Source organism: Acinonyx jubatus, chromosome D1 (assembly GCF_027475565.1).
Source record: "Acinonyx jubatus isolate Ajub_Pintada_27869175 chromosome D1, VMU_Ajub_asm_v1.0, whole genome shotgun sequence".
NCBI classification, from domain to species: Eukaryota; Metazoa; Chordata; class Mammalia; order Carnivora; family Felidae; genus Acinonyx; species Acinonyx jubatus.
In genome coordinates this window covers 53,964,158-53,977,489 of record NC_069390.1, presented here as the reverse complement: position 1 = coordinate 53,977,489, position 13,332 = coordinate 53,964,158, and the positions used below count along the sequence as shown (strand labels likewise).

The 13,332-nt window shown below is 39.8% G+C and overlaps 1 protein-coding gene and 1 pseudogene across 1 annotated transcript in view; one reads left to right on the top strand and one right to left on the bottom strand.

The window, feature by feature from the left end:
- The window catches only part of RRM1 (ribonucleotide reductase catalytic subunit M1), a 36,620-nt gene extending 28,910 nt beyond the window's left edge, over positions 1 to 7,710 (top strand). Inside the window, exons 15-19 of the mRNA XM_027039679.2 lie at positions 195 to 271; positions 3,285 to 3,420; positions 4,209 to 4,304; positions 5,881 to 6,069; positions 7,081 to 7,710. Of these exons, the coding sequence (XP_026895480.1) occupies positions 195 to 271; positions 3,285 to 3,420; positions 4,209 to 4,304; positions 5,881 to 6,069; positions 7,081 to 7,269 (687 nt within the window). The 3' untranslated portion in view covers positions 7,270 to 7,710. The remainder of the gene's footprint in view (positions 1 to 194; positions 272 to 3,284; positions 3,421 to 4,208; positions 4,305 to 5,880; positions 6,070 to 7,080) is intronic.
- A 4,085-nt stretch (positions 7,711 to 11,795) lies between these two features.
- Positions 11,796 to 13,101, bottom strand: LOC106966089 (olfactory receptor 52L1-like; annotated as a pseudogene).
- Positions 13,102 to 13,332: the final 231 nt, after the last annotated feature.

The window sequence follows — 13,332 nt, the reverse complement described above, 5'->3', positions numbered from 1 at the left end:
TTTTTTTAACATTCTTTTAATCAGTTAGACTGCATGGAAATTTGGCCAGGGGAATCTCTGGACTTTGAATTCCTCACACAGTTCCATTAGAAGACATTTGTTGGGATGTAGGGCATGGCAGTCATTCGGTTTTTGTCATGGTTTTAAATTGTTGTAGGGTGGTTTGTCATAAATTTGCATTGTTTATTCCCTAGATCCTTCAGTATGATATGTGGAATGTTATTCCCACAGACCTATGGGACTGGAAACTTCTCAAGGAAAAGATTGCAAAGTAAGTAAGGAGATGTAAGGTAGCTTTAAAGTAAGGAGGGTTTAACTCTCATGTGGCTTTCAGAAGTTAAGTATGTTTTATTAACTTCTGAAACTTATTTTTCTCTTTTAAATGGGGTTTACATGACCTATTTACAGAACTGTTTTTGTAAAAATACTTTGTAAGATAATATATGAATAGTAACCTGCAAATTGCTTGGTACACTGAAAACATTTTAATAAATGGTAGGTATTATTATTAACTCATCTTGTTTTAGGGGCTTAACTATCAGGATTAAGCAATTCTTTTTCTCATTAAACCTTCATATTTTCCATTGTGCTTGCTTTTTAAATGTTTTTCACTTTTATTTTTTGCTTAACCACCTTGGTGATTTGTCAAAATGGCTTTTGCTGAATTGATTGTCATAGGAATAAGTTAGGGATTTTGGAGAGGTTTTGGAGGGTAATGTGTTAAACTGTGTGAAAGAAAAACTGTGAAACTTGAGGTTTTTTAAGGCCTTTCAATCTAAGAAACATAAAAGATTTAAGGGCAGGTAGAATATTTTGCTTAGTGAATAATAAACAAGTTGTTTTCATTTTCTTCATGAGTCTGTCATCTGTGGGTTAATGCATATGCAAAGTGTTTAATGTTTACAGAAGGAAGTAATAGGTTTAAAATACTCTTTAAAAATATCTGTTCACCTTAAAATTGTTTTATTACTCAAATAATACATATTAGAAAATCTAGGAAAATATATGTGTGAAAGGGAGTAAAATGAAAAGTATCCCAGTACCACCTCCCCCAAAAACCTGTTTGTATCTTCTTGTCTCTCATCTTTCAGATTTTCTTTTGAACATGTGTGCATGTGTACATTTACATGCAAATTCAACTTTTACAAACATGAAGCTATAGTTTATTTTTTGTGGTTTTTTTTTGTCAAAATGCTATAGATATTTTTCTATACACAACTTTTTAAATTTTCAAAATCAATACATGAATAATAAAATTCAAATACAGAAATAAAATGGAAAGTAAAAGCCCTTCCTTTTTTTATTTTTAAATGTTTGTTTATTTTTGAGAGAGAGCACGCAAGCAGGGGAGGGGCAGAGAGATGGGGACAGAGGATCCAAAGCAAGCTCTGTGCTGACAGCAGCAAGCCGATGTGGGGCTCGAACTCACGAATCATGAGATCATGACCTGAGCTGGAGTCAGGCCCAACTGACTGAGCCACCCAGGTGCCCCAACAGCCCTTCTTTTTATACCTCTTCTGCCAACCACTTGTTCCACAGAACAAACAAAAACCAGCTTACTCCTTTTTCCAGAGATAACCGTTGTTAATAGTGTGTATTTTTCTAGACCTTTTTCAGTACGCTTGCAGATGCATACAGTTTTGTTCTAAAGATGTGATCAAACTTGACATTCTTTTTTTTTTTTAATGTTTAATGTTTATTTATTTTTGGGAGAGAGAGGGAGAGAGACAGAGTGCAAGCAGGGGAAGGGGCAGAGAGAGAGGGAGACACAGAATCCAAAGCAGGCTCTAGGCCCTAAGGTGTCAGCACAGAGTCCGACACAGGGCTCGAACCCACAAACCATGAGATCATGACCTGAGCCGAAGTTAGATGCTTAACTGACTGAGCCACCCACGCGCCCCTAACTTGACATATTTTAAGACCTTTAGGGATTTATTTTGGACATCCTTCTTTTTTTAGTCCATGCAGATCTGCCTAATGTTTTTAATGATTACATAGTTTGGTATGTGCCATATATATATATATATATATATATATATATATATATATATATATATATATGACTCTTCAATACATTTTCCTATCTTTGGACAGGAAATCACTGTCCACTTTACTGAGTAAGTAAGACATGAGGTCTTTTGGTGGTTTGCTTGATGCCTCAAAATTACAAAGTGACAAAGTGAGATTAAGATTCCATTAGGATATGAAGCTTTAAGCTAAGTACTGTGTAAATCCAGAGGTATAGAATGTAGTAAAGACAAACTCTTTGAGAAACTTAAGACTAAATAAGGTAAGACATGTAACACAAGTAGTTAAAATGTACATAAAGGTACATGTCATAGAAAATGTTTGCAGAAGAAATATTTATATTTGGCATTAAAAAAAATTTTTTTTAATGTTTATTTTTGGGAGACAAAGAGAGTAGGGGAGGGGCAGAGAGAGAGGGAGACACAGAATCCGAAGCAGGCTCCAGGCTCTGAGCCTGTCAGCACAGAGCCTGATGTGGGGCTCGAACCCGTGAAGCATGGGATCATGACCTGGGCCAAAATTGGACGTTCAACCAACTGAGCCACTCAGGTGCCCTTATGTTTGGCATTTGTATTCAGCATTGTCTCCCTGCTTGGGAAAGATGTTCTAGAGGGGTCATCTCTTAGGCTAAGCTTTGAAGAACAAGCTAAGGGCAGTGTTCAGATAGTGTACTCTTTCTTAAGCACTCTGTTTGGCAGTGAATAGAGTCAAAGATGTTAACCTTCCTCTAGGAACGTTATGATTAAAGAGGTAATAGAAGAAGTCAGGAATATACATAATCTGAGCATGATTTTTTCCTGCGGAGAATTTTGGTGATAGATGTCTGATTGTGACCACTTTCACATCATTATTTTTCCTTAAAGAGCTTAGCGCAGTGATCATATAGGTACTTAGAAAAGAGTGAGGGTTGAATGAATGTACCCTGATACAGGTGGGGACTCTCCAACAGTCATTTGAGTATTTCCCTGAGCAAGCTAGTGTATCAAATGCTAATAAATCAGCATAATAAGAATTGCCAGCACTAAAAATTGTGCTAATTGAGTTGAGGATTCAGGCATTTAGGAGAGGCGCAAGCTATACCATTCATACTGTGAAGTTGCATCTGTACTGGGGTTGCATGCAGAAGTCATTATATGAGTCTAATGCATGTATGGTGTCACTCACAGCATCTGCATTTACTACAATGACATAAAGTAACTGCCTTCCTGGCAGATTATAGCTTTAGGACCAGCATCTGATAATCTCCTTTTCTTTAGGTATGGTATAAGAAACAGTTTACTTATTGCCCCGATGCCTACTGCTTCAACTGCTCAGATTCTGGGAAATAATGAGTCTATCGAACCTTATACCAGCAACATCTATACTCGCAGAGTCTTGTCGGGAGAATTTCAGGTGAGATCATGACTAGACCTACAGGAGATTGTGCAAAATCCCGATGTTGGGAGTAAATGACAACTCCTATTTAGTTTGCCCCTTTTTGCTTAGTACAGGGCACAGCTTTGATAAAGTGAGTCATCTTCATCTCCAGTGTTACTCTATTTCAGCACATAATAGACATTTAATAAATATCTGTCAAAAGAATGAATTTTTGAGGGTTACATAGGAAAGTAACTTGTTGATGTTAGAGTTCACATGATATTTAACCATCCTGTAATGATGGTTACAATTTACAAATTTTTACAAATAACTTGTTTACAAATTAGAATTTCTGGTGGGTAGGACTAGTGTTTTTTTTACAGTTCCCAGGTAATTCTAATATGCAGCTAGGGTTGAGAACCACTAATTTAGAAGATTTTTATTTGTGAATTTCCAGATCTCCTGAAATCAATTTCTGTAGGTTTGGAGTGGATGCATTTCTAATTTTTCTTAAGTATTTATTGTATCCTTTCTTAGGGAAAAAAAAAAAAAGTCCACAAAGATTACCCATCTTAGGCAATGCTGGCTCTTTTCACCTTTGCAAATATTACGTTTCTTGAATAACAGGTCAAGATTTTAAAGGAATACAGCTTTTGTTTGGTAGGATGGGCCTCTTAGTTTTATAAAATACAGAATTTACCAAGTAATCTAATGTTAAATGCTTCTTTAAATGATCTTATTTACTTTAAGTTCCAGGCCTGTGATCCTGTTTAGCCCTGTCATTCTTAATTATTCCTTGGCATCTTTTTTGCTTTTTCATTCAGATTGTAAATCCGCACTTACTGAAGGATCTTACCGAGCGGGGCTTGTGGAATGAAGAGATGAAAAATCAGATTATTGCATGCAATGGTTCTATCCAGGTACAGAATGAAAATGAAGTGTGCTCTTTAGTAGCTAAGTTGGACATTGGTACCTTCTCACTTATCCCAGGCAGTGGAGAGAAAGAATGGCTATTCACTGTGGTCATATAGGCTTATGTTCACCTCTGCATTGTTGTGCTAGGATTATATACATCTTCACATAGCTAGGCCTTTCCCTTTTGTTTGTGCAATAATATAAAGCAGTAGTTTCCAACTTCTCTGTACATAAGAATCAGTTGGGGAGCTTTTAAAATTCTGAAGCTTAAAAAAAATTTCGGAAGCTTAGGTTGCATAACAATTAAGTTGGAATATCTGAAAATGGGAACCAGGCATTAGTATTTTTTAAAGACCATCTGGGTCATTCCAAAATGCATCAAAGTTTGGGGACCACTGATAAAGTGTGAAATTAGAGAGTAAGACCTAATTTAAAAGTATGGTGGAGATTGAGGACTCAGAGTCCAAAACACAGAGCCGCAAATAGTATTTAACAATAAAATATTTGCATATTTGCAGCCGAGAATCAAGAGGCATTTATTTAAAAAAAATTTTTTTTTAATGTTTATTTATTTTTGAGAGAGAGAGAGAGAGACACCACGAGCCAGGGAGGGGCAGAGAGAGAGAGGGAGATACAGAATCTGAAACAGGCTCCAGGCTCTGAGCTGTCAGCATAGAGCCCGATGTGGGGCACAAACTATGAACGGCGAGATCGTGACCTGAGCCAAAGTCGGACATTCAAATGACTGAGCCACCCAGGTGCCCAAGAAGCATTTATTTGTAGATGGAGGCCTCTGTCTAAACATTTGTCTCCTTGGTAACACAGATAAAGATTTCTGTAACAGTTCTATTTTTGCTGGAAGAAATGGTAACACTATTAGCTAGTCTGTATGTTTTGATGCAGATTAACCCTATACCTAAGAAAATGTTCTGTTGACTCCAAAAGGGGTTTGTTTCATTGCTTCCCTTGATCATGTACCTGTGAGTTACAGCCCTGATTATTTGTGTTTTCTGTAAAGCTCAAGGGTCATTTATTGCTGCTTGGTTCCTTCCTTTTTTAAGTGCCTCTAGAACAATGAATATTTTGGCTATAATCCACATAGAAATGGATCTTTAATCATTACCACCAGCCATATATTTTGTTGGTTAAATGGAGTTTTGTTGGACATTCTAATCCAGAGGTAAGCAGTCTTGGGAAACTTGATAAGGGCTCATATTGTATGATACTGAATGGTATGGGTCAGATCTGGCAGGAAATAGAACTGAGGCCAGACCCTGGTATCATTAATTATGTTAATTAAAGGGACGCCTGCGTGGCTCAGTCAGTTGAGACTCTGACTTTGGCTTAGATTATGATCTCACGGTTCATGAGTTCAAGCCCTGCGTCAGGCTTGCTGCTGTCAGTGCGGAGCCTGCTTCGGATCCTCTTCCCACCTCTCTCTCTGTTCCTACCCCACTTGCTCTCTCTCTCTCTCTCTCTCTCTCTCTCTCTCTCAAAAATAAATAAACATTAAAAAAATTATGTTAATTATGCTGATTTCTTCAGCCAGAGTGCAATAAACATTTGTTTTTCCTTCTTCAGAACATACCAGAAATTCCTGATGACCTGAAGCAACTTTATAAGACTGTGTGGGAGATTTCACAGAAAACCGTTCTTAAGATGGCAGCTGAAAGAGGTGCTTTCATTGATCAAAGCCAGTCTTTGAACATCCACATTGCTGAGCCTAACTATGGCAAACTCACTAGTATGCACTTCTACGGCTGGAAGCAGGTTGGTGGAGGAAATCATGGACTTGTTGCTAGCTTGGGATATTTTGGAATTGGAGCAGTTTTACCTTTTAGCTGCCTATTTAAATATTGCCACCTAGTTCTTTCATTTCAAATCCAATATGTTAAAACCAAACCATGGTTTTTGTGCCAGATTAAGCTCTCACTTTGGATTTTCTTGTTTCTTTTAGGATTATTTCATTATTAGTTTTGAAACCTTGGAGTTACCTACGACCCTCCCTTTATTCTCCGTACAATTACTCACCAAGTTGTGGTGGTTGTACCTTTGTACTGTTTCTTGAATATCTTTCTTCCTGTTCCACTACTATTATTCTTAACTTGTTAACTGATCTCTTTGCTTCTAGTAACTGCATTATCTTGTGCACTGCTACCATTTCTAAAATAAAACTTTACACATGTCAACCCACTCACTGTTCAAAAACATCCATTGTTTCTCCACTTTATGTACAATCTAAAAGCCAAATTACTTAGCTTGTCATTGGCAACTGTAAAGTCCTGTGATTCTGGATTCTATCCTTATTAACTGGCAATCACCTGGGTATTTATATAGAATTAAATTTTTTTCTTTTTAATTTAAGAGACATTTATTGAATACATACTATGTGCTAAGACTGGGGATACCAAATAGAAGATGATGGTACTTATCCTTGAAGTAGTCATCATCTGTTCTTTACAGAGACACAGTCTAGCTCTCTAAATAATTATAAGGCAGACATTGTTTTAGGCAAACATGGAAGTCATACACATAAAAACAAAAGACTATAGAACAAAAATGTTTGACATTTCCAAAAAGATAAGCTTTTTTAGGGGTAAAATGAACACAATGTACTGACTGTTTGTCTTTAAGCATTTTTGAGAAGGCTTCCTACAGGAGATGGAATTTCAGGTTTAGAAAACAATCTGATGTGGTTTATGGAAATGTATTTTAAACATTGGTTTCGAATGTCTAGTGTTCTTACAATTTCTAATTGTTGTATTTGCTTCCTTTGTGTAGGGTTTGAAGACTGGAATGTATTACTTAAGGACACGACCAGCAGCGAATCCAATCCAGTTCACTCTAAATAAGGAGAAGCTGAAAGATAAGGAGAAGGCCACAAAAGAAGAAGAAGAGAAGGAGAGGAACACAGCAGCCATGGTGTGCTCTTTGGAGAATAGAGAAGAGTGTCTGATGTGTGGGTCCTGAGGAAAGGCTTGGAAGAGACCAGCACTTCCTCACAGCCAAACTACTTCTTGAGCATAGATAGGCACAGTAGGTTTGCTTGAAGTGCTAAGGTTTTGCTGGACCTTATTTGCAGCAAAAGGAGCAATTGATTTAAAGTACTGTTTCTATATAATAGTGTGAAAGTACTGATATTTTAAATCAATATATTGGGAATCAAAGTAGAAGTTTTAGGAATGCAAAAGAGGTCATTTTGCAAATAGGAAGTAACTGAATAGGGTTTCATTGCCCACTTGGCACCCCTTTTTTGGTGACCTCAGTTTTCATAAGAAGACTTAGTTTTACTGCTTTGACTGGTGGGTCCATAGAAGCAAAACTGAGTCATAACCTGTGAGAAGTGTTGGCAGGACCTTTATCTGGATAAGGTCCTATTGGTCATTCTGAAATAAACTTTCAAAGCGATTATGTGAGACCAAATTTGTCATTTATTTTCATAAAAAGGTCAAATTTGAGAAAATATTTTCTGTTCTTTGAGAGTTCAGGGAGGAAATTTTAAGAAAAATTACTCAGATGCCTTCTACAATTCTGATCTTAACATATGCCTATTTCTTCTTTCTATTGTAAAATATATTAGCATAAGTGTTACCATTTTACCCACTTTAAAGCATACAATTTAGTGGCATAAAGTACATATACAGTGTACAACCATCATCACTATCTTATTTCCAGAAATTTGTCATCATCCCAAACAGAAACTCTAAAACAATAACTCCTCATTTCCTTCACCTCTCAATCCCTGGTAACCTCTATTCTACTTTCTGTCTTTGAATTTGCTTATTCTAGGTACCTCATATAAATGGAATACTATAGTATGTGACCTTTTGTGTCTGGCTTATTTCACTTAGCCTGTTTTCAGGGTTCATCCATGTAGCATATAGCAGACTTTAATTCCTCTTAAAGCCTGAGTAATATTCCATTGTATGTATATATCACATTTTGTCTTTCCATTCATATGTGAATAGACATTGATGTTATTTCCACCATTTTGGCTATTTTGAATAATGCTGCTCTGAACATTGATGCACCAGTATCTGAATTCCTGTTTTCAGTTTTTTTGGGTATATACCTAGGAGTGGAATTGTGGGGAATACATCATAATTCAATGTTTAATTTGAAGGAACTTGAGGAACTGCCAAACTTTTCTGTAGGCTCAAGCACCATTTTACATTCCTACCAGTAATGCATGAGAGTTCCAATTATTCCACATCTTTGCTGACGTTTGCTAATTTTTTGTATTTTTCATACTGGCTATCCTAATGGCTTTTGACAGTTTGATTACAGTGTACCTTGGTGTGGATCTCTGAGTTTATCTTTCTTGATGTTTGTTGACCTGCTTGGATCAGTAGATTTACATCTTTCATTAAATTTGGGAAGTTTTCAGCCATTTTTCTTCAGATAATCTTTTTGCCCCTTTCTCTCTTTTCCTTCTGGGACTCCTGTAATGCGTCGCTCGTTCCACTGCTTATGTCCCCCAGGTCCCTTAGGGGTCATTCACTTTTCTTAATATTTTTTCTGTTCCTTAGGCTCAATAATTTAACTGTCATATCATCAAGGTCACGGATTCTTCTTCACACTCAACATCTGTTTGAGCCCCCTTGGTGAATTTTTCATCTTAGTTATTCTTTTCAACTCTAAAATTTGTTTGTTTCCTTTGAACGATTTCTGTCTCCATGTCGATATTCTGATTTTAATGCATTGTTTTTCTGATTTCCTTTATTCATGTTTTCCTTTAGCTCTTCAAGCATTTTTAAGACAGTTGTTTTAATATCTTTGTCTAGTAAGTCTGGTGGCTGGGCTTCCTCAGGGATGGTTTCTGTCAGTTTTTCTTGTTCCTTTGAATGAGCTATGTTTTCCTATTTCATTGTAATGCCTGTAATTTTTTGGTTGTTGTTGAAATATTGTTTGGTACTTTTCCAAACTACTTTTGCAGAGACTATTCCCTAGTGTGTGTAATCACTGAAATCTCTGTTCAGTTAATGTTTTGACAGAAATCCTTGAATTTCAGGAGCTCTCTATGTAGACTGGCTCTGTGCTAGGGCACTTTCTCCACATATGGGTAGGCTTTTTTCTGAGCCTAGGCATCTGTGATTGTTAATTTTATGTGTCAACTGGCTAGGCCATGGTACACAGATACTTGGTCAAACACTAGCCTAGATAGCTGTGAAGATATTTTTTTTTAGATGACATTAACATTTAAATCAGTAGACTTTGAGTAAATCAGATTACCCTCCATAATGTGGGTTCCTCATCCAATCAGTTGAAGGCCTTAAGAGAAGAAAGATTGAGGTCCCCTAAGAAAGAAAGACTTTTGTCTTCAGATTGCTTTCGGACTTGAGCTACAATATCACTTCTTTTCTGGGTCTCCAGTGTGCCAGCCTGCTCTGCCAATTTTAGATTTGCTAGTTCCACAATTGTGTGAGACAGTTACTTAAAATCTCTCTCTCCTTTCTCTCCCTCCCTCTCTCTCATGCTCTCCCCTCCCATTTTCTCATTAGTTTTATTTCTCTTTATAGAGAATGAGAACCCTGACTGATACAGATTTTGGAACCAAAAGTGGTTCTAGAGGAGTAGAATCTTAAGGATGAATCTTCTGAATTGGTTCTGGAGTTTCTGGAATTGATTCTCTAATCTGATTAGATTTAAAGGCACTAATGACTATTTCCAGTGGTAAAGGAAGTATTGATAGTTTATGGTGTGATGTGGTAATAGAGACACTCAAAATACCATCATTGGATGCTCCTAATCAAATACTTACAAGAGGCAAGGTTCTAGGTGATTGTGTGTATGTTCCACCTCCAGGGTGTATCAACTCTCCAGCCCTTTGTCATAATTTAGTTCATCTTGACTACCTTTTCCACACTGCTCCAATACATTGATGACGTGCTGATTAGGCCTACTGAGCAAGAAGTAACAACTACTCTAGGATTATCGGTAAGATATTTGTGTGTCAGAGGGTGGGAAATAATCTGACAAAAATTTGGGGGCCTTCTACCTCTGTGCAATTTCTAGGGGTCAAATGGTATGAGGCATATTGAGATATTCCTTCTATGGTGAAAGATAAATTGTTGCATCTGGCTCCTCCCACAAGCAAAAGACTGGCACAATGCCTACGGGCCTCTTTGGATGCTGGCGTCAGCATGGCAGTGTATTCCTCATTTAGGTATGCTACTCTGGTCTGTTTACCAAATGACCTGAAAAGCTACTGGTTTTGAGCAGGGCTTGGAACAAGAGAAGGCTCTACAATAGGCCTAGGCCCGTCCTGCAGCTGCTCTGCCACTTGGGCCATGTGATCCAGTAGGTCTATGGTGTTGAAGTGGCGGTGGCAGATACGGTTGCTATTTGGAGCCTCTAGCAGGCTCTTTGGATTTTGGAACAGAGCCCTGCCATCCTCTGTCAATAAGTATTCACCTTTTGAGAAACGTCTTTTGGCTTGCTACTCAGCCTTAGAAGAGACTGAATGCTTAACCATGGGCCACTAAACTGTGTGACCTGAGCTTCCCATCAGGAACTGGGTGCCGTCTGACCCACCAAGCCATAAAGTTGCACCTGCGCAGCAGCATTCCGTCATCAAATGGTATATACATTGAAGTGGTATATACAGGATTTGGCTCGAGAGGCCCTGAAAGTACAAGTAAGTTATTGAAGAAGTGGCCCAAATGCCCATGATCCTCACTCTTGCCTGCACCTTTGGGGAGGTCCCTATGATCAGTTAACAGAAGAGAAAACTCAGGCCTAGTTTACACATGGTTCTGCATAATACACAGGCACCACAGCTCCTTTCTGGGACAGCCCTGAAGGACGCTCCATCTTGTTGAAAGAGTTGTGGAAGACTTTTAAGCAGGGAATACTTTTAGATAGCTCACTCTGGCTACCATGGGAAGAGTGACCTAACCTATGGGTTTGGGTCAGACTCAAGTGCCATATCAGGGTCTAGTTTGGTCTTTGGAACAGACTGGTTACTGGGCGAAGAGTTGGTCTGGGTGTCTGTCAGACTTGATGTCCCCGGGGGGGGCAGGACCTGATCTGTTTATGTGGGCTAGACTGGATATTTGGAGTAGGCCTGACCTGTGTGCCTATGTCAGATTGGGATATCCAGCCTGGGGGCTCACCTGTGTTTGGGACTGTTAGACTCTATAACCCAACCTGTGTGCTTGGGTTAGACTAGAGAGTGCAAGGCTGACCTGTATATTTGGTCAGACTGGGCTTCATGTCAAGTCTTAGGCTGTATTTGGGAGAGACTGGGCCCCAGGGAAGGGCCTAGCCTATTTGTTTCAGACAGGATGTTCAGAGTGGGTTGTGGCCTGTATGACGCTCTGTACAGCTTCCAGGGGGGCTCTATTCATCCAAATATTAACTGGGGTTTTCTCAGGAGTCAGGGGGAAGAGGACAAAGAAACTAAACAGAAAGATAAATAGGGAAAAGCAATTTTATTATTGGAATGGAAATAGAAAAAGCATTATAAGAATTTAAAAAGTGGTAGTTGGCTAACAACGGGCCTTCCCTTGAGCCCATAATCTCACGATTTCAGCCTGTCCTTCAGTGATGCCTGCTTATTTCTTATTCCCAGAAGTCATAAGCCCCACTTCCCAAGTTGATAAAGTCCTTTCACTCTGGCAGTTGCCCCTCCACTGTCATATTCTGCAGTCTCTGGCTTCTCCCCAACCTCCTGGGCTGATTTATTGCCATAGTCATCTTTTCCACATGTTGCCGGATCTCCCTGGTCTGTACTCCATAAATGATAGGATTCAAGGATCCTGGGAGTAGCAAGTAGATGGCACTGAGCAGGTTCTGGACATCCGGAGCACAGTCTTGGCCACTCGGAAGACAATGGAGGTGGAGAGACCAGAGAGGTAGATAGTGAGGATGACCAGTAAGTGGGAGCCACATGTGTGCAAGGCCTTGGCTCGGGCTCTCCCAGAAGAGATCCAGAAGGCAGCATAGATGATGCGTGTATAGGAGGTCCCTAGCAGGGCTAGAGCCAAGGTCACAGTGACCAACCGCATGGTCAGTCCCAACCCATTGTTGAAAGTCGAGTCTCCACAAGCTATGCTCAGCAGTGCAATGTACTCACAGGCAAAGTGTCGAATCACCATTGTCTGGCAGAATCGACTTCGTGACATTAGCACCACCAAAGGCACTGCCACTTCCAGGCTCCGTGTCAGGGCAAGAATGGCCAGCACTCCCAGCAGGCGGGAGGTTATCAGGTCAGTATAGTGGAGTGGGTGACAGATGGCCATGTAGCGGTCTAGGGCCATGGCCAGCAGGAGATTGTAGTCCAGGAGAGTAAAGTAGATAAAGAACATCTGGTCCAGGCAGCCATGCAGTGACGTGGGGTTAGCATAATGCACAAAGCCCTCCAGCATTTTGGGCATCACGGCTGTGGCAGCACAAATGTTGACAGCCAGGAGCAGGGCGATGAGCATGTACATGGGCTGATGCAAACTCCGTTGGGCCACCACCGTGTGGATGACCAGGACGTTTGCAGAGATGATCGTCACATAAAGGAAGGTAAGAGGCAGGACCAGGAGGGGCTGCCATTCTCGCAATCCAGGGAAGCCCACCAGGAAGAAGTTGGTGTAGGAGATGTTGAAGGCACTGGTATCTCCATCCTCACCCATCCGCTTTGGCCTTGGGTTGGCCCCAGGAGTGGTGATCAGAGACTGTTAGAACAAAATGGTCAATGGAAGAAAGCCAATTTCTATTTTAGGGCCTGAGGGGTTTGTGATGAAGGTCCACCTCTTCATGTACATATGTCTACTCCTTTGGGGCACAGATGGGTGCTATGCCAGGTGTTACGGAAGCTACGGAGGTGAACAAGGCATCCCTTGTCCTCAGGGAGCTCTTGGCCTGTGTGTGTGAAATGTAAACTTACAAGATCCTTGTTTATCTGTGATCCAGGTACTTGCTGAATAAAAGATTAGGAGGAAAAGTAGGTGTGGTACATGAGGGAAAATAAAAGGTAATGGGGGGCACCTGGGTGGCTTAATCAGTTAAATGTCCGACTTTGGCCCAGGTCCATGGGTTTGA